The sequence below is a fragment of the Bubalus bubalis genome, chromosome 8 (assembly GCF_019923935.1).
Source record: "Bubalus bubalis isolate 160015118507 breed Murrah chromosome 8, NDDB_SH_1, whole genome shotgun sequence".
In the NCBI taxonomy this organism is placed as follows: domain Eukaryota; kingdom Metazoa; phylum Chordata; class Mammalia; order Artiodactyla; family Bovidae; genus Bubalus; species Bubalus bubalis.
This window is the reverse complement of record NC_059164.1, coordinates 80482456-80503852: the sequence shown is the minus strand read 5'-3', so window position 1 is coordinate 80503852 and position 21397 is coordinate 80482456. Positions and strand designations below refer to the sequence as shown.

The window sequence follows — 21397 nt, the reverse complement described above, 5'->3', positions numbered from 1 at the left end:
ACAATGTTAAAGAAGATTTGAGTAAGTGTTGGAGAGGTATATCTTATTTTTGGCTAGGAAGCTTTCCTTTTTTTTTTTTTAAGATGGCAGTTCATCCTCTAGTAGTCATTATAGTCCTAATGAGAATTTCAGAGGATGTTATTTGAACACTGATTGATTTTATCTGGAGGGATGAACCTGAAAGTAACCAGGAAAATTTTTTTAAAAAGAGGAACAGTTTGGCATATCATATGTTAAAACCAGATTTTAGTAACTAAAAGTATTTTGTGCTGGCACAAGATACCATAGATGAATCAGTGGAATTATATGGTAAATTCAGAAGTAAAGAAAGTTCACATGGACCTTAAAATATAATACAGAGGACATTTCAAATCAAGGAGTTAATTGAACAGTATTTATTGAGTGCTGATTATGTACCAGTTACTAGGTGCTGAGGATACAGCAGAGGTGGGGATTGTATCTCTAGTGCCTAGTAACTGGCACACATCCTTTTCTGCTTTCTTGTTGGGGGAGACAGAAAAATAAAAAAGAATAAAATGTATCAGGTGGTGATAAGTGTAAGGGGGTAGAAAGCAATAGAAGGTAGTATATATGGTACCAGAGAAAATTTCATGAGGTATCATTTGAGTAGAGATTTGAGTCAACAGAAATGTCATAATCTTCAGGCATGAGTGTGTTTGGATTATCTTGTGAACATGTTAAGTCAATTAATGGGAAACAGAAAGTTCATTCCGTTAGTGGCATACTTTACAGTTATTAAAAAGGAGGTAGTAGATCTGGAGACCCTGACATGGAGATGCAACATTGTCACATGAGAAGATCAATTTTACAGAAACTGTGATTGGTTTGATCCCATATACAGGAGACAAATTAAACATATCAGAAGAGTCTGGATCTGTTAATCTGAACATGGGCTTGTGAGGCAGGTAGGGAGGGGACTATTTTCTACTTTATGTATTTCAAAATGTCTTTAGGTTTTGGTAAGATATCAAATATTTATATTATGAAAAAGAATGCTTCAAATTTGATTTTATAGCATTAATTATTTTTAAAACATGAAGAAAAGGGGGTATTTCTGGTAAAAGAGACATGTCTCCTTGATTTGAAGAAGGCAGCAGAATATATTGAAAGGGGTGGGCTTTGGAATGATGCAATCCTTGGTGCTAATGCCAGCTCAGCTACTTCCTGCTCTTATGATTTAGGGTAAGTTCCATAATGCTGTAAGTGTCTTTCTTCACAAGCAAAACAGGACAAATATGCTTAGGATTATAAAAATTAAATAAATGTAAGTTTGCTAATACATACTCATCCCCTTATCTTATTTGCGGTAATGTTGGAATGTTTCCCCAGTCTGAAGCCTCAGGAATGATGAGTTCTGGGGTCTGCATTGAACAAATACATATAAATGTATTAAGGATGGTAATACTAATCAGAATCTGTCTTAAAAAGCTTTACACTGTAGTGGTCAAGTTATTTGTACTTCACCTGATTCCAGAAAATGCTTTAGACATTATAAAAATTCTGTGATAAGTGGCTTGAATTGAAAAGTAATAGCAAAGAGAGTGAAAAACATAGGTGGGGACAAAAAAGGGATAAACAAGGGTAAAAATGTTTCTACATGAGAGTCACACTTTTAACTCTTAGGTGTTCTGGCAGCCAGTGAAAGAACCTTATATCACACAATGTATATTGCTTAGGGAATAAAAAACTAATCATGGAAGAAAGTAGATTTGGAATGAGAAGAATCTACCCTCTCTCCTGCCCTACATATACACAAAGCCTCAGGTCACACAGGTAAAATTTTAAAACTTTAAAGGCATAGGCTTTGGTTTTTCCAGAATATTGGAAATGAGGGAACGTTTGCATATTTTAAAAAGTGAAGCATGTATACTTTTATAAATCAGTAGCATAAAAAATTCTGTAGACTTGTACTTCTTAATCTTTTTGGTCTCAGAACTTCTTTACACTGTTAGACATTGTGAAAAATCCCAGGAGCTTGTTTATGTTGATGGTATGTATTGAAATTTAAAACAGAATTAAAAATATTTATTAATTCATTTTAAAACAATATGTTAGCATAATATTTTAATTGTAAAAAGTTTATATTTTTCCAAACTAAAATAAATGGTGAAATGAATAAGATTGTTTTTATATTTTTATAAATTTTGCATGTTTGGCTTAATAAACATATGGATAAACATCTGTGATGTTTTCAGTAGTCTTTTCAAATAAGTGTGCATATTTATTCTTCCTTGAAACTGCAGTAAGTGGCAGGTTTTTTTTTTTTTTTTTAAGCAGGTTATTTGCAATATTCAGTCTGTAACCACAGATTTTGTACTCTAATATATTGAAACCCATTGGTGTATCTTACACTCTGACTAGGTCTTTTACCCGTGATGATCTTGTAACATTATATGTGGGTCACTTAATCTATATTGGATCACTGAATTGAGCAGATCTTCTAAATGTAACATTTCATTTTATAGTTCTTGTTACGACACTAATCTCATTAGAAAAGCCTTTAGGTATTTATTTTGAAGCTTTTAAGTTTACAGTGCAGACGTAAGTCTTTGAGTATTCTTGACTTTGTCCTGAAAGCTTGAATTTTATAATTGACAACACTGCAGTTGTCTTCCTTGAAGTAACAAGCTGACTTCATTCCTGTATAAGAAAATGTCTGGCAGATACCCAAGTCAATGACCATAGTTTGATAGTTCTTTTTGTAGGTAAAAATGGTGGCTCATGAGAAAAGCAGCAGGTAGCAACTCAATTATTGTATAAGTGCTCAAGAGATCATCACCTTTTTGTGCAGCAGAAGTGCTTTATGAGTATCTTCTCTTTCATTACTAAGGATATTAATAAGATACATACTCAAGTGTAAGGATTTAATAACAATAATTTTTACTGCTTCAACAAGTGCATTCTTGAGTGACAACCCTCCCCACCCCATCAAGTGGTATTGATGAGTATGTACTTCTAATAGTCTGGCATCTCTGGCTCAAGTCATGCTAAAGTGCCAGTGTTTTATACTGTTGTTTTAATACTATCAGTGCAAAGTCAACACATTTAAAAGTGTAAATGATGTTATAAAAGTATCTTTGATCTACCAGACACCTGAAGGGTCTAGGGAACCCCATTTTTGCAAAGTGCTGGTGTAGACCAATTAAAAACTAGAATACAGCATTACGCTAAAAACTTATACTTTGATTGAAAGTGAAAGTGAAGTTGCTCAGTTGTGTCCAACGCTTTGCGACCCCATGGACTGCAGCCTGCCAGGCTCCTCTGTCCACGGGATTTTCCAGGCAACAATACTGGAGTAGGCTGCCATTTCCTTCTCCAGGGGATCTTCCCAACCCAGGGATCAAACCCAGGTCTCCTGCATTGTAGGCAGATGCTTTTACCATCTGAGCCACCAGGGAAGTCCCTTTGAATGTATGGATGACTAGGTATTAGAAAATCTCTTAAAATAATTCATGGTATTAGTAACCCAAGTAAAAAAATGCAGATGATGGCTACAATAGAGTTTCTAAAAATCAAACTGATAGAACTAAAGAAGCATTCTTTTGAAATTTGAAAGTCACAACAATTAAACCCAAAGTAAAAAGGAATAAATTAATGCTTTCTTAGCAGGAGGTATGTGTGAATTTGCATCTTTCGGTTACTATCTTTACCATGTGTTGTGTTTCTCAAACCAGAAGTTCTCATTCTTCCCACTGGTAAACAATGAACGTACTCTCATTAAAATCAGAAACCAAAAAATTATCAAATATTGTGTAGCATCATTAGCATTTTAACATTTTTTGGAAATTACCACATAATGTAGCATATCATAATGATAAACAAGAATACATATTTGAAAAGATAACAGATGTATTCAGATTATAGGTGATGATAATAGACCTGGAAAGCCTCAAATAAACAACTATTTAAAAAAACTATTAGGAACCGTAGGATCTCAGATGGCATTCTAAAAAATTTTTTGCCACATTTTGACCATTTCCTTTAACAAAACTCTTCTAATTATTGCTTAGGAAATATAATAGGGATAGGAACAAATTCAAAAAATGACACTAAACCCCATAAAAAGAAACAAAAGATCTAATTGAAAAACTTTATACAAGTAAGCTTTGGAGCTATTGCACGTTTGGTTATAGACTATCACGATAAAGTGAATATCAAAGTGACTCACAGATTATTTGGTTTCCCAATGCATATGAAGTTATATTTGCACTATACTGTAGTCTGTTAGATATGCAATAGTATTATGTATATATGCCCTAATTTTAAAATACTATATTGCTAAAAGTGCCTACCATCGTTTGAGCCTTGAGCAAGTTGTAAACTTCTTGTGAAGGAGGATTTGAGATACTGTGAGAATTACCAGAATGTGACGCAGAGACATGAAGTGAGTACATGCTGTTGGAAAGATGGTGTCAGTAGACTTGCTGACACAAGCTTATCACAAACTTGAAATTTGTTTAAATAAAAAAATGTGAAGTGTAATAAAATGAAATATGCTTGTATAAAACCAAAGGAAATATAAAAATTGAAACATTAAGCTTTGTAAAGATCACAGTTCTTTAATCCAGAGCAGCTGTGTTGAATCCCAACAGGATTCTCTTACTTTTGAAATGTGACGGTATTGATTCTACAATTCATCTGTACGGAAATCCTGAAAAGGATAATTAGAGGAATGAGTACATAGGGGTCTTTGTCTTGTCTTAAGAAAAATGTAAAGCTTTCATATGATATTGACATCAGAATAGATAAATCAGATCAAAATAGATTCCCATAACAGATCTCAGATATTTAGGGATTTAGCATATGATGAATTTCAGAATGTCTTCAGAAATGATTTAGGGACAGCTAATTGATTATCAGACACTGATTTTGCTAAAATGCAGTTATCAGTGGCTGTCATGTCTACTTCCCTAATTTCTAAAATTTTTCCCTATCTTAGAATGTGTATTCCATCCTGTATGCTGCTCCCAGTTAGATAACTTTCCCAGTCAACTATCTTCCCAGAATATATAAAATAGAAGTCTTTAGCTATGAGATAATGAAGCTGATTTCTATTATAAGGCTATTAACGAGCCAGATGCTGGATCATTTACTTTCACAGCTCTGAAATAAAATGAATCTCCATTTTACAAAAGAGCAACAGATTCTAAGCAGCACAGTTTCACCAATATCACACAGATAGTTTAGGTCTAAAGTTTGTTTTCAAAGTCTGTCTTCATTGTAGTTAGGCAGGCTGCCTCATAAGACTGTTGTGTGACCCCTGTCTGTGTTTCCAAATAAACCTCTAGCCCCAAACTCCACCTATACCACTTTCCTTGATCTGCCTCCAGAATGTTTATACTTTGCTATTTTCATGACTTTGCCTGTGCATTAATCTTTGCCAGTAACATATTTCTCTTATTCCCTTTCCTGTTTATTGTTTACTTATCCTTTGAGTTGTAGGCAAAATTCTGTATCTCTTCTCTAACTCAAGTACATTTTCTTATATTTCTGTAGTTTAAAGTATCCTTCATTTTCTTTATTCCAGTGTACTTTATACTTCTATTATGGGGCACATCAATCTGCAAGGGATTGATTATTTATATTTATGTAATATATGAAAGTGCAAGAGTGATTCTCTTACCATAATTTAGTAAGATAAAGTCATGTAAACAACTAAAATGTAAAGCAGGATGAAATAGGGTCAAAAGAAATCAGGAGCATGTAGAAAGTGACTATTCTGGACAGCGAGGATACAGAAAATAAACAGATTACTTTTAAAATAAATAGAAATAAAAATAAATCAGGAGCATGTAGAAAGTGACTATTCTGGGCAGCGAGGATACAGAAAACATTGTAAATAGATTGCTTTTGATGTGCATCTTCAGGAATGAAAAGGATTCAGCTAGGTAGAATCTAGGAAGAAGGAGTATGAACAAAGACATGGAGGAGTGGTTGGCCTGTGGAGAGATGAGTTGAAAGATAAGAATGAGGAAGACAATTTGGGACCCGATCATAGAGAACCATGCTCCTGAGTTTGGCCTTCTCTCCTTTTGAGGAGGTTGTGAGAATGAGATTGAAAGGAAGAAGAGATAGGCATATTGAAGAGTAAGATATTAAAAGCTTGGATTTACAAAAATCATAAACTGTATTGAAACAAAATACAGTTTCAGTGACACAGCTTTAAAAATGCTCTCATCATCTGGTATAAATGTTTCTAATGTAGTATCTTAAGGTCTGCTGAAGAATGGCAACTTTAGTTGTCACTTGCTTCTGTACCTTAGTACATGTATTTATGTATGTGTAGAATATTTTTACTTTTAAGTCAGTGATGCATGGACCTTTTCTTTTTGTATATGAAGGTCAGCTGGTAATTTTATATAAGATACACATTTATTCTTGAGATTCAGTATACTTGAGTTAAGCATATTTAACCAGTTTTTCATCTACATACTACCAAAGCATTTTAAAATGTTTACCAGCTAGAGTTATCTGTTAACAGCATTTCTTTAGTTTATGAAGGACTTACTATAAGAATAGTGAGGGATTTCAAGATATAGAGAGTAAAGCAGTTAAAAGTTCTAAATACCTTGAAATCAGAGGCACTACTGAAATTGAAGAACTATGTTTCAGGAATGTGACTTTTAGTGTTCTCTAGTTGATCAAATTCAGCAGCAGTCTATACAGTTTAGTGTCTTCAGTATAGGAAATCTTTTCTGCTGTTATTGCAAGCTTCATTATATTAATGAGAAGTGGTAATGATAGGTACCTGCAAAACCAGAGAATACATATACTAAACTCTAGTTCCTCAGTTGGTATAAAAATTTTAAATTTTGGTTAAAAATATGCTCAACATATTTTGAATATTACCTGTGTCTTTAAGATTTGATTTTGCAAATATGAAGGTTTTCTTTCTAGAAATTGGGGTATCTATAGAGTGTTAAAAGCATTCACTGAAAAGAAATTCTTAAAACAGTTTATTTGGGATGACTTAAATATTTAATGAAACTTTTATACATTATATCAGAACTTCAGCTTTTGTATATTTAAAAAGGAGTTGTTTTGTATAGCATCTGTATGTATTATTTTCTCCATGTAGTTTATATTGATGTACTTCTTTTTATGTGTTGTTTAGCCGTATATGTGGGAGTCCATGTCCTGCAGTGTGGCCTGATGTAATCAAACTACCGTATTTCAACACCATGAAACCAAAGAAGCAATATCGTCGAAAGTTAAGAGAAGAATTTGTTTTGTAAGAAGGGGATGCTTAAACATCCATATTGCATTGATTTTTTTACAAAGTTACTTCTTTAGAATTCTAAATGTAATTCTAGCCTCTGTTGACCTAAGGTAGACCTATCACAAATTCTACTATATCATTTAATTTTGAAAGTCCCTTTGCTACATGCAAGTAAGCATTTCACCATCGTTATGAAATCAGTTATTTGGGGTTGTGTGTTTGATTTAGTGTTTACCTGAGAGAAGTTTAATAATATCATTTAAAATTTTAATGAAACCATTTTCAAGATACTTGAATTCAGTTTTTTTGTTCAGTTTTTAGTTAATGTTAAAACAGCAAATTGCCCATAGGGTAATAAATATGCTATTGTTTGCCAGTTTTCAAATTATTTAGGATAATACTTACAAAATTATGTAAAAAATAAGCATTACTTCAAAGGAAGATTTGTAACTTATTGGAATAAACTGTTGCAAATGTGTTACAAAATGCTAATGTTTTAAGCTCCTACAGAAACATTAAGCTTGAGTCAAAAGAACTCGCATGACTTTTGTAATCCTCTCATGCCAGTATTCCTGCAGCCGCACTAGACTTATTTGATTACATGCTCGCCTTGGATCCTAGTAAGCGCTGCACTGCAGAGCAGGCTCTTCAGTGTGAGTTCCTACGGGATGTGGAACCCTCAAAAATGCCTCCACCAGAGTAAGTAACTTTTTACCATATGCAAAATGTGGACAGTTTTAATAATATCTGTATGGAACTATCAAGCTATTCTGTGGTTAGTTAAGTCAAAAGAAAAAGAATAAATCAAATAGGATAGCAGTAGTACATATAATTTGCACATCAAATGTTCAGCTAAACATCAGACCAGCAAAAGCAGCTTTCCTGTAGCTAATTTTAAGTTCAACTCTTAAAAAAAAGTCACTGCTGCTGCTATTGTAGTCCTGCTTTTATCAATATTATTTGCTGTAGCTAAAATCTTGAGTGCTATGCTGTGCATTTCTCATGTAGTACATTAATCTTTATAATCGTAGGAAGTGGGTATTATTATCACCATTTTACAGAGATGCAAACAGGTTCAGAGAGGTTAAGAAACTTGCCCAAGAATACAAATCTAGTAAAGGGTGAAGCCAGCTATCCAATTTGAGTTAGTTCTGTAACAAAAAGAGGTTCTGAAATACTCCTTAGCAGACTATACAATAGAAAATTCTTAGCACTGAGTGAAAGAATATTAGTATTAAAAGCCTGTATAGAATGAGTTCACTGTCTGTTGTGGGGTTGGGAGGCAGGAAATGCATAGAGTTTGGGAGTCAGAGTGGCTGAGTTCTTGACTCTTGCACTCCTTTGTGGTTCCTGTAATTTCTCTAGGATTGATTTGGAGAAGGGGATAAAGCAGTCCATTTCATTCTCCTTGATAGAACACGGGAAGTTTGTAGAGATTTTGTTAGTAATTTTGAAAATGATGATGAGTGTCATAAAAGCAAACCTGTTCCTATAATAACCAAGTGTGTCCATGTAATAACAGTTAGCATGTTGTGAATGAACAAACATGGGCTTTGGAGTTCAAATCCTGACTCTTCCACTTAATTAATGAAACTGGTCTTACTACAGTTCTGTGAGATCCATCATACTTGGCTTTGTTTTTTATTGAACTGTATATGAATAGCCTTTGTGAGATGTTTTGAAAGGCAGAAAGTATCTATCATCTGACACGCCGAGGAACCTGAATCACTCACTGTTGAATTGTTTCATGGATTTTTTTTTTTTTTTTTTTTTTGCTTATAGTATATGTCAGCTGTCTTGAAATTTTGGCTTTAGTACCCCTTTTAACTTCTGATTTTGAAAATTTTCAACTCTATACAGAAAAATAGAATAATACAATGAGCGTTCATATATCCTTCATGTAGATTCAACACAACTGATATTTGGACATATTTATCACTATCTTTTTTCCTGAACTATTTGATTATTGTGGAAATAACATTTCACATTCACCATGTTATGTATAAGAACTTGGACTTTATTCTGTATAACTACAATATCATTATGAAACACAGGAAATTTAACATTTAAATGTCTAATAGATTTTATATTCAAATTTCTCTAGTTGGCCCAATAATTGCCTTTATACTCTGTTTTTTTGTTTGTTTTGTTTTGGTTTGGTTATTTGGGTGAAGAATTTATTCCAAGCTCACACATTTCATTTAGTTGTCATGTCTCTTCAGTTTCCAGGGAAGACTTTTATGACATTGACATTTTTGATAAGCTAGCTATTTTGTAAAGCATTCTACAGTCTGACTTTAATTACTTCCTCATGATCAGAACTAGTGTAACCAGTAATTGGAGTGTATTTTTGTTTTTTTTTTTTAGCAAGAATACTACTTAAGGTGATGATATGTATTTCCTGCTGTTTTCTCCCATTATTGGTAGTACTAAATTGATATCTTGGTTTAAGTGGTCCACACAAAAAAATTCTGGTAAAACTGGATTGAGCACATTTTAAACTGCCATCTAAACTTTTAAAATCAAGGTACAAAAGATACAACTTTCAGTGTGTAATTGTAGACACTTTTAAATACAGTAGTTATCTTGTAAATGTATCTAGTGGAATCAAAATACCTTACATTTGATATTAATCAGTATTCACTTAGAAATGTGTGAACAGACTTTTCAACAATTGGACATCATTGGGTTTTTGTGTGTGTGTATGAACTTACATTGCTTCTGCAGGTTTTTAATGTAGCATATATTTATGCTTGAAAATATTTTATTGATGACCCTGTTGTACTTCTTTAAAACAAGTATGTATATATGAGTGGGAATTTTAAAAAATTTCCTCTGACTACAAAGCATTTTCTTCTTAGTTAATCAGCAGTGCATATTTTAGTTAAAAGAAAATAAACTAATAATAGATTTTATCAGAGATGCAACCTTAATGAAATAGAGTTGAGATTTTTTTCAAGTGATTTGCATATCTATTTATTGTTACATATTCTAGAATGAGATGTAGTTCCACATTAATGGTAATTTTAAAAATTTTGTAAGTACCCTTTTAAAATAAGCATTTGAGACCAGATGGAGTTTTGTCATAGTTAAATCACTGAGTTTTTTGAACTTCTTACATATTATGTCCCCAAGATCACAGTGCTCTGTCATCAACAATTATTTTAATGATCTTTCAGATGTCAACTTAAGATTCTTTCTCTAATTTTCTTGACAGCAAAGAATTAGAAACCACATGACTTGCAAAAGATTGCTTAACTAGTCATTAATCATTTATTTTTTTCAAATTTTAAGAGAATAAACCAAAGAACTTTACCAATATTTATTACATGACTTCTTATACTTTTTACTTTTTATTTGCACTTAGGAAGTCAACATGTAATTTTAGTGCTACTTAACCAATTAATACTTTTGTTAAATTGTATTTCTTATTACATATTGAAAATATATGCTTTTGTCAGAATTGTTGAAACTGTAGGTGCATTCCATTTGATTTATGGAAAATATTTGCCACATAACCTAATAGGAAACTGTTCATACTATCAAACACATAACCTAAATTGATTTAATTTTTATCAGAACACACTGGACTATATTTTTCCATTAAAAATAAACATGTTAGTACACATTTTGGTGAACATTCTATTCAACCAGTAATAAATTATGGGATTTATCTTTGTTAGGTACATCAATCACTAAAGCAGTCAGGTTGAAATTATGATGATATTGATCTAATATTTAAATAAAAGGCTATATAAATAGTATAATGTTATCTCTTTATTATTTTCTTATGGTAATGGTAGTTAAAATTGTAAAATGTGAAGGTGAGAACTATAAAGAAAGGCATTGGTATTCCTTTGGGAAATAGTGTATGTATTAAACTCTTGTTAGCAGCTTTTTAGGAATAATCAAATGAGTACGGTATTAAAAATAAATGTCATTAATTTTACTAGATATCCTGTCAAACTTTTTGAATGTATTTAATGAAATAGTGCACTTTGCTAAAAAGTGGATTAGGCTAGCAGCTAGTCTATAATTTTATTTTTCCTTAAAAGCAAGTAAAAGGCTTTAAACAATTCATAAGATAAATATGATCAACTGTAAATGGAATAAATATTTTGTGATATAATTAAATACAAAATACTTTGGAAACTACCTTTCTGAATGATAAACATGAATATAATGCTTGCTGTGTGAAAGGCACTCCAGGTGCTTACATATGTTAACATACATTAACTTCTACTCCACAAGGTAGATTGTTTTGTTAACTCCATTTTTAAAGATAAGGAAAGTGAGGCACAGAGGTCAAGTTACTTGCCTATGAGACAGTAAGTAAGTACCTGAGCCTGTATTTGAACATTTAGAAAAGAGTACATTAAAAAGTAGGTTGTCCTGGAAACATTCCCAGTACATCTAATAGCATCACTAACCTATTACTATTTGTTGGGTAATGTTTATCTTTCTTAGTGTTGAGATCATCCATAACAAATCTCTTACCGTTAAATTGTGGAAGGGAACAAAATCCCTTTTTAGTGGGTTTCTTTGCTTTATTCTTATGGGACTCTCCCACAAGAGCAATGCATTCTCTGAACATCAGCATGGAAAAAATAAAATCACTCTAGCCTCCTTAGGACAGTACTGCAGTATGTCTGAATTCAGAATAACCCCAACAGTGGCTAAGGTTACATACCTTACAACACACATACATACAGACACACACACACACAAACACAAATACAGAAAGCAAAGTCTTTGGCAGGTTTATGATGCCTTAAAGCTTCCCAATATCAATATTTCAAATTGTCCCTTTGTTTGTTACTCCAGGAGGTTTTTACACGCTGAGGCAATGCATCATAGTAAGATGACTGAGAGGTATGCCTTTGTTTTGTTTTTGGACCTCAGGTGCATAGACTTGGTTTAATCATAATTCTTGTGTCACTCATCGTTGGTCCATGCATGGCTCTCTTTTATTCTTTTAGTCACTTAGTTATTTTAAATGATGTTAATAAGCAGCCATGAACTTACTGAATAAAAGCTCGAACCTTGACAATAACTTACTTTACTCATATCGTATCCTCTCCGCCCATGACCTATCCCCCTTGCCTTCCTCCACTGGAGGTAACCATCATCCCTGTTTTCTTTTGTATATACTTTTTGTTGCCATCTAAATGTACTCATAAAAAGTTATATTTTACAATTTTAGTTGCTTTTAATTTTATGAAAGTGTCATGCTGTTTGTGATCTTTTGGGAATGACTTTTTTTTAAACTTAATATTATATTGCTAAGATTCGACAATATTGTTGCATATGCCTTTATTTTATAACATGAGATAAAACTGTGAAAGAGGACGTGTGAAAGAACTTTCTGAACATGCAGGCCCTTCTCAAAGATCAGTTTTAGGAAAGCGGACACATGAATATGGAACTTTTAGAACAATTTCAGGTATACTCCATCAGAAAATATTATTGTATCCCTAGAGGTAAACATATCCAGGTTGAAGACTAGGTTGGGGCTGTTTAAGGGAATTTATAGATATTCTGGGCAAGTTTATTAACCTTTCCAAGCCTCAATTTTCTTATCTTTAAAATAGATATCATAGTAACTTCCCATTGGATTTTTTATTAGGGTAAGAAGAAAATATTTATAAATCAAATATTTATGTCTTTTTTAAGCAAAAGTTATTCTTCAGTGTTGTGAATTCTGTGAAATTACACAAAAAAATTGTTTCAGAATTGTGGATAACTTTGATAGTTGCTAGTTATTCAAAACTCTCAATGATAAAGTATAAGTGATAAGCCTGGATTACAATCTGTTTTTGAAACTCCTCTTTAGCATCAGTTTAATTCTAGAGCATTTGATTATAGAAGCAAATAAGAGGATATCAAAAAGTAAAAAGCTTGTACTAGAAAGTTTTTCACAAACGTTATGTCCTAGCCTCTGCTACTTTTTAATTCTGTGTCTATTTTCTGCAAGTGGCATATTTTTCACCTTTTTTTCATGTCCTATTCAGTGTATGATGTACAGTGTGAGAATTGGCTTTAAAAGATTGCACCAAAGATAATAGTAACCTACTTTTATGAACATTTACTCTTCATTCATAGTTTTAATAAGTTATTATTCATTGATTATACAGAAGCCACAGAAAAACAATTTGTCTGTATAGGTGGAACCTATACAGACACGTGAATGATTTGTGTTGGAGGAGTTTATAAGACCTGTGTGTGAAATCTTCCAAGAAAACTTGCAGGGGAGTGGGGGTGGCAGCTTTGGTGCTGTATATTAGCATTTCACTATATATTTGCTGTTTATTAGCAAACGCTAAGTATTAGCATTTTGTTGTTGTTAAGAGATGCCATTGACAAACAATTTAATACTTTTTCCCCCCAGCCTTCCATTATGGCAAGACTGTCATGAGTTATGGAGTAAAAAGCGAAGACGACAGAAGCAGATGGGCATGACTGATGATGTTTCCACAGTTAAAGCCCCCAGAAAGGACTTGTCTCTGGGCATGGATGACAGCAGAACTAGCACGCCTCAGAGTGTGCTGCCGTCTTCACAGCTGAAACCTCAGGGCAACTCGAATGCAGCACCTGGTCAGTAGTACTTCTTGGGTTGGTTCGCTTCACATTGTTTTGTGGGTGCCGTTAACTGTATTGCTGTAGTGTTAAAGCTCTTGTGGCTAAAAGTTGAGCACTGAATTTGACATTCCTTATTATTTGATTGTGCTAGTACAGATGTTTCACTGCTATAGCAACATAATATTAAGCACTCTCAAGGTAAGATTAATTTATAAACTGTATCAAATTACATATGATTAGTGATTGATCAGATTTCTCTACTTTTTCCCTTGATGCGAGAGTCAGTAGATCTTTTACTAACACTGCTTTTTGAGGCTCCGCATTCAGTGTCTGTGGATGCGTCTAAGGAGGAGGACGAAAGATACAAGAAAACAGCCAGAAATCATACTAAATCTCTTTCATACTGTTTATAATGTTCTCAGGTCACTTTTAAAATATTTCCCACTCTATTACAGAATCTCAAACACTGGAATCTGACATTGTGTCCAAAATGATTTGAAGTATGATAAAGAAGGGTATTTTGAGGAAACTTAAAATTTTCCTCTGATTCAATCTGTTAAGCTTTTTTATGAGAAACCAATCTCTTCAGTGTTGTTAGAAGTGTTTTTTCTCTCTTTTAGTTAACAATTAAAAAAAAATAGAATCCACTCCCTCATTTTGCCTCAAGCATCCAGAAAACTTTAATTTTTTTTATGAAGACAGATATGATAAGAAATAAATGTGTTGTGTGTGGTGTTTTATTAAACATGAAAAATAGCCCTAAACTTATTAAGAGATGAGTAAATATTGACCAATGAGTTAGTTGATTAAAACAGATCTGTGGATCAGATTGAACTTTTGGTGGTTAAGTATAAATATAGAGTAGACTAGCTGAGAAGGCTTGAGGAAGATTACCTTTAATACTTTCTCATGTAATCTACAGGCTTAGACTTGACCTTGGTCAGATTACATATAAAGTGTTGATGTTACTTTAAAAATGAAAATTAATTACTTGTTTTTCAGAAGTATTCTTCAGAGTTTCTTGAAATAGTGAATTCCCCTTGTACATGGAAATACTTGATATTTGTAGCTTAGGAGAAAACACCTTTGTTATACGAAGTGAGGGCTATCTGTATCAAGTTAAATATCATTTCTCTTCATGTTTAAAATAGTAAAACTTGGAGAAAGACAAAAGAGAAGCAATAGAAGTTTTCTTGGTTTGTGTTTGTGTCACTTGTTTTATATACCATCTACTTCTAAAAAAAGCTTTGAGATGATTATAAGTAATTTGGATGGTGGTCACTTGTCCCAGGTAACAGTTGTTATATTCCTTAAGAAAAATGCCAGGTCTGTATTTCTACTTCTCTTCATGGAACTGATGTCCTTATTCCACTGGCAGCCTAGTGGAATAGAAGAGAGTTATTGCACTCTATTTTAGCTGATTAAAAATGAAATTTGGGCTCATTTTGTATTATTTCTTAGCTCTACATGTTTACAACTCTGTTAATGGTAGAGTTTCATTTTTTTTTTCTTCTCTATTCAAACTGTCGCTGTTTTCTAGTTTTTTTGAAATAGGAATGAATCTTCTTAGCTCCATTTTTTTACATCATCAGTAAGTGTCATGAACTAAAAATGTCCCTTCTGTAGTTGACACCATAGTTAAATGGTACTCTGAGCTCACATGGAGACTAGAATATGTAAAGAGAATATATTAAAAATAGAATTAATCATCACATTTTCATCTTAGAATTCTATTAGTCTGTCATCTGTGGTTACAGAAATTGCTTACCAGTATCTGTATTATCACTTAATGTATATAGTATTACGTACAGGGCCTTCGTGTTATTATGACTCAGGTAAGTTTGCGTAAGAACCTATATAAACCATCACAAGTCTAAATAGAAAATTAGAAAAAGAAAGACAACCTGTTTTATAGGTGATGAATTAATGCCATGGTATATGTAAATGGGCTTCCCCGATGTCTCAGTGGGTAAAGAATCTGCCTGCAATGCAGGAGACGCAGGAGATATGGGTTTGATCCCTAGGTAGGGAAGATCCCCTGGAGTCAGAAGTGGCAACTCACTCCAGTATTCTTGCCTGAAAAATCCTACGGACAGAGGAACCCAGTGGGCAACAGTCCAAAGGGTTGCAAAAAGTTGGACACGACTGAGTGACTAAGCACACACATATATATGTACATGATACGCATGCTTCTGTAGAAGTTCCTAATTTACCCAGAGGGCTTAACTTTAAATAAAGGCAATTTGAATAAAAGACATTATATCAGACAGTCTATAAAATCCAGTTTGAGTTTACTGCAAAGATAAGGTTAGGTTCTTAAAAAAGAAGCATTATTTTAGATGAGCAGTATAGAAAATGGTTAAAAGTTCAGACTCTGGAATCAGAATTCTATCTGGGTTCAAATCTCATTCCTGCCACTTACAGAGTTTGTGACCTTAAGCAAGTTATTCAGTCTCTCTGGATGCCAGTTTCTTCTTCAGTTTTGTTTTTTGTTTGTTTGTTTTTTTAAAAGTGGGGCCAGTAATTAAGCATGCCTTATACGGTTGTTGTGAGGAATAAAGGATATGCTCAGAGAGTAACCTGAGATTGTAGCTGCCATCACCACCAGTGCCCATCCACAGGTGCGATTTCCTGGTCATGTCTATAGTATGGGCTTCTAATGCTGGTCTTGATTTTCCGTTTGAAGTATTTACCCTTAAAGATAATTTATTCAAAATGGGCTGCAGTTCTTTTTCTTTTTTAACTTATGTGCACTGAACATCTTAAATGTACATGAAATTGAACTAGAATAAGATTCCCTTTTCACAATATTTCTTAAACACTGTCCCACACATGTACATTTTAAAATGGTGATACAGAGGCATTTTGTGGGGAGGGGGAGCTGTGAATTATGGCAATTCTAACCAATACAAATTTTGTTTTAGTAAAAACAGGCCCTGGACAGCAGTTAAACCACAGTGAATTGGCAATTCTGCTAAACCTACTACAGTCTAAAACAAGTGTTAATATGGCTGATTTTGTCCAAGTGTTGAACATTAAGGTAAACTCTGAGACTCAGCAGCAGCTAAATAAAATAAACCTTCCTGCTGGAATTTTGGCAACAGGTGAAAAACAGACAGATCCATCAACACCGCAACAGGAGTCTTCGAAACCATTGGGAGGAATTCAGCCTTCTTCTCAGAACATGCAGCCTAAAGTGGAGCCTGATGCGGCCCAGGCGGCTGTGCAGAGCGCATTTGCGGTTCTGTTGACTCAGTTAATAAAGGCTCAGCAGTCAAAGCAGAAAGACGTGCTGCTGGAAGAGAGGGAAAATGGGTCGGGTCACGAAGCACCATTACAGCTCCGGCCGCCTCCAGAACCTAGCACGCCGGCGTCGGGTGAGTGTGCAGATAGCAGGCCACGGACCCGGCTGCTCTCACGCTCTTTTCTTGCTGCTGCTGATTATCTGTAATGTGTATTGTTTAGCTTTGCTAGCTGATGTCCTGAAAATACTCAGGTTACTGGTTATAGGTTGGTTTCTTAGTCTGTATACTCCTAGGAATTGATTCTTTAATTGTCTGTGGGTAGTAAGTAGAACTCATAATAATGCTGTAGATGTTTCTCATGTAATCTATGCTAAAAAAGTAATCTTTTACTCCATTTATAACTGGATGATTGACCAAAGCAGAAACTTTACATATATAGTAGCTTTTGTTCAAGCCATAGATAGGTACATTTGAGATGACCTTAAAAAATCAAATACAATAAAATTTTTCTGTCACCATAAACTCAAATGAATATTAGTACTCACATATACCTTTTAATTTTTCATTTGACTTTTGGGTGGTTTTTGTTTGAGTTTTTGGTTGGTTGGTTGTTTTTTTTGCCAGAGATGGAACTTCTTATGCTGTTTAGGAAACATTGAGTATTTTGAAAATTTTGTTTTCCATGGTAACTTTCAACTCTCTTTTTTGCTTTGTTTAACTTAGGGCAAGATGACCTGATCCAGCACCAAGATATGAGGCTATTGGACCTCACACCAGAACCGGACCGGCCTCGTATTCTGCCTCCCGATCAGCGACCTCCTGAACCTCCGGAACCACCGCCAGTCACTGAAGAAGATCTAGATTACCGGACAGAAAACCAGCATGTACCCACCACTAGTTCTTCGTTAACTGACCCTCATGCCGGAGTGAAAGCAGCCCTGTTACAGCTCCTTGCTCAGCATCAGCCCCAGGATGACCCCAAAAGAGAAAGTGGTATTGATTACCAAGCAGGAGATACTTATGTACCTTCTTCAGACTACAAGGACAATTTTGGATCCTCTTCTTTCTCTTCTGCTCCTTATGTTAGCAATGACGGTCTTGGAAGCGCCTCTGCTCCACCATTGGAACGACGTAGCTTCATGGGAAACTCAGATATTCAGTCCTTGGATAACTACAGTACTACTTCATCTCATTCTGGTGGTCCACCTCAGCCTTCTGCCTTTTCCGAGTCATTTCCCAGTTCGGTAGCTGGATACGGAGACATTTACCTCAATACAGGTCCCATGTTGTTTAGTGGAGACAAGGACCATAGATTTGAATATAGCCATGGCCCCATTGCAGTGCTGGCAAACAGCAGTGACCCTTCCACAGGGCCAGAGAGTACTCATCCCTTGCCAGCAAAGATGCACAACTATAACTATGGTGGTACCTTACAGGAAACCCCAGGTGGCCATGGCCTCATGCATGGACAGACCTGGACTTCTCCTGCCCAAGGACCTGGGTATTCGCAAGGATACAGGGGACACATTAGCACATCAGCTGGCAGAGGTCGAGGCAGAGGGTTACCATACTGAGTATCTGTTTTTCCTCAGGCACATCATTTTTATCTGGAAAGACTTTTCTAGCTGCAATTTAAAGCAGCAATCCAAGAGACTTGAATAATATTAATTCAACAACAGCTTTATTTTTATGTGGAAAAGGGTCTTGCATACAATAGTTAAAAAAAAAAAGACAAAAAAAAAAAAAAAACCTTTGCTTAAATTCATGCTGTTCTAAAACCTAGATCTATTGATTGTACATCTTCACAAATTCTAGTTAACGATTTTATTTTGTATTCTTGCAGTTTTAAGTGGATGCTAATCTTAGGGACATAAAAGTCTTTTATGGCCCTCTTGCAGATCTTCTGAACTATGCACATTTGTGCTTTTTTGTAAGTTTGGACCAACTTTTATGTAACAACCACCCAGCCCCTCCCCCCTCCAGTTTTACAACAATCAGAAAGGGCACTGATTTATTTGGTATTTTTCTTTTTACAAAGCTACCTTTAGTCAAAGGTCACTGTCAGTCTTTGCACCTGCTTTCAGTGTTATTGTGAAAGGTGTACTTTGTGCTCATTTCAGAAAATAAAACACAACCTTTCTCTTGATGCAACAGTTTTATATAAAAAAAATGGTCAATGTTATTTTTGTTTTATTTTGCAGATTATCATAGCCTAGCAAAATGCATTCAAACGAAATAGTGGGTTTTATATGAAAAATATGGGTGGGGTGGGGAGGGTAAGTAAGTGCCTTAACAGGTAAGCTTAAGGTCTGAAAAAGTAGTTAACCTTTACACCCATTTGTCTTCTAAAGGGAATCAATGTATTGAAGAGGCAGAGGGCTCTCAAGTGTCCAGGGGCTGCCTGTTCAGTTCCTGTTAGGTCCATTCCCTCTACCTGTCACACTTTCTCCTTTTCTTTGGGCTCTGTTAACCTTCCAACACCACCTTCTCTTGACAGGGGAGTGAGAGCAGAGAATAAAAGTCCAGCTCCCATCAGCACCTTCTGTTACTTCTGAGAAAAAGTTCTAAAAAGTTTTGTCATTTAAATGGTGGAAAGTAATAGCTAAAGGAGCATTTTAGAGTATCGTTTTCTTTCAGGCTGCCACATTGTCCCTATTTCCTTTTGTCATGGGTAATTGGAGGGCAATAGCAAAGAAACAAGGCTTAATAACAGAATTTGCATAATTCAGTTAAAGTTCATGGGGGGAGGGGTGGCAAACACCACTTTTTAAATTATATAATTGCCATCTAACACAAAGTTAACTCTCTTCTCTTTACCGGCTAACTAGAAACATTGCCTAGATTGAATTTATTAAAGTAAAAAGAAAAAGTAGTGCAAAAAACCCTCTTATTCTCTCTCTCACTTTCTGTAAGGTTTACTACAACGTCTGCCACACCTAGAGTAACTGTATTTTAGTTCATTTTAGAATGATGGACTAACCCTTATTTAAACTGTAATGGTGTCAAGTCCTTTTGTGCACACTCAAACACATGTACCATTATAGTAATCCTAGAAAGGAACCAAAGGTAAATAACCAGTGTTTCCATTAGCACTAAATGCCAATTAACCATTTTGTTTTTTAATCGTTCTCCTGGTAACTTATTTTTTGATTGGAATCTTAAATTGGAACAACTGTTATTGAATGAATATTGCTCCAGTTCTAAAGTCAGTCTTTTAATCTTGTGCCCTCTATCTGACTTGTGAACGTTCATTGCAAACAGTACATAGAAAGCATTATAGTTTGTAAAGTGAATAATTTACCATTTTACTGCTATAAAATGAGTTGATGTCAGTTGACCATTTTATCTTTTGATGGAATTTTTTTGTTGTTGAGAAAGAAATGAATGAAAGAAAATTATTATGCTTTTATTTGAATATTGAATACTAACAACTTATACTAAAACTACATTGCAGGAAGTGAAGAAATATTTTGAAATTTAGCAAAATAGCTACAGTATTCAAGTATCTGAAATTTTAATATGGTGAGTCTTAGAGCTTTAGACTTTCCTATAAGTGACAGTATCTAAGTTATTCTTAATAGTCACACTTGATAATTCTGCTGACCATAGCAGCTAACCTAAAATTGAAGATATTTATGTGACATGAATAGCCTGTGTTTTAAAAATTAAATATTTTATATAAAATTGAATTGTGTTTGGATAGTTTTTCCTAACATTTCAGTTATATATTTATATTGGGAAAGTGGCTGGGAGGACAAGGAAATTGTTGCTTGAGGTCGAAAATTTGAACTATAGCTCCTGATACTACCCTAAGACAGCATTGATTGTGAGATACACTACTTAGGAAAAATGTTGCCAATTAAACACAACTCAAGGCTAAGATACTTCCCAAGTTCAGAGATGTTGTTATATGGAAGAAGGCTTCTTAAAATTGATGAAATATGGTAGAAAAACTCTTAATGCCTTCCTCAGTATCATCTAAAACTTCAGTAAATTTGGATTAATGAAAAGAGCAGGGCTGTGAAATCAATAATTCTGTGTGTTATAACTGCAGTAATCAGTATTCCTGAGTGAAATTGAAGGAGCATAAAATATTTTTGGGAAGAAACAGGTAAGTCAGATTGCAAATGAAATGAAAATACAAAGAATTGACCTACTAAAAGAAGAAAATATTATTTCCCATGTGAAATTCCCTTATGTATTTCTTGATACAGCAGCTTTTCTGCATGTAACTCAGTATGTTTCCCAAGTCTTCAATCCATTTTTTTTTGGAGAGTCCCAGTCATCCATGAACTTTTAAAAGACTCATGTTTTAAGGGTTTATTGATTAATA

At 34.2% G+C, this 21397-nt stretch overlaps 1 protein-coding gene across 5 annotated transcripts in view; it reads left to right on the top strand.

The window, feature by feature from the left end:
* CDK13 (cyclin dependent kinase 13) overlaps positions 1-20753 on the top strand; it is a 122858-nt gene extending 102105 nt beyond the window's left edge. The window contains exons 10-15 of one of the 5 annotated variants that reach the window (XM_025291395.2): positions 7136-7252; positions 7808-7939; positions 12065-12112; positions 13629-13834; positions 16744-17196; positions 17788-20753. In XM_025291395.2, the coding sequence (XP_025147180.2) occupies positions 7136-7252; positions 7808-7939; positions 12065-12112; positions 13629-13834; positions 16744-17196; positions 17788-18638 (1807 nt within the window). In that variant the 3' untranslated portion in view covers positions 18639-20753. The remainder of the gene's footprint in view (positions 1-7135; positions 7253-7807; positions 7940-12064; positions 12113-13628; positions 13835-16743; positions 17197-17787) is intronic. The other 4 variants (XM_006058830.3, XM_025291397.2, XM_006058829.3 and 1 more) reach the window with 4 other exon arrangements.
* Positions 20754-21397: the final 644 nt, after the last annotated feature.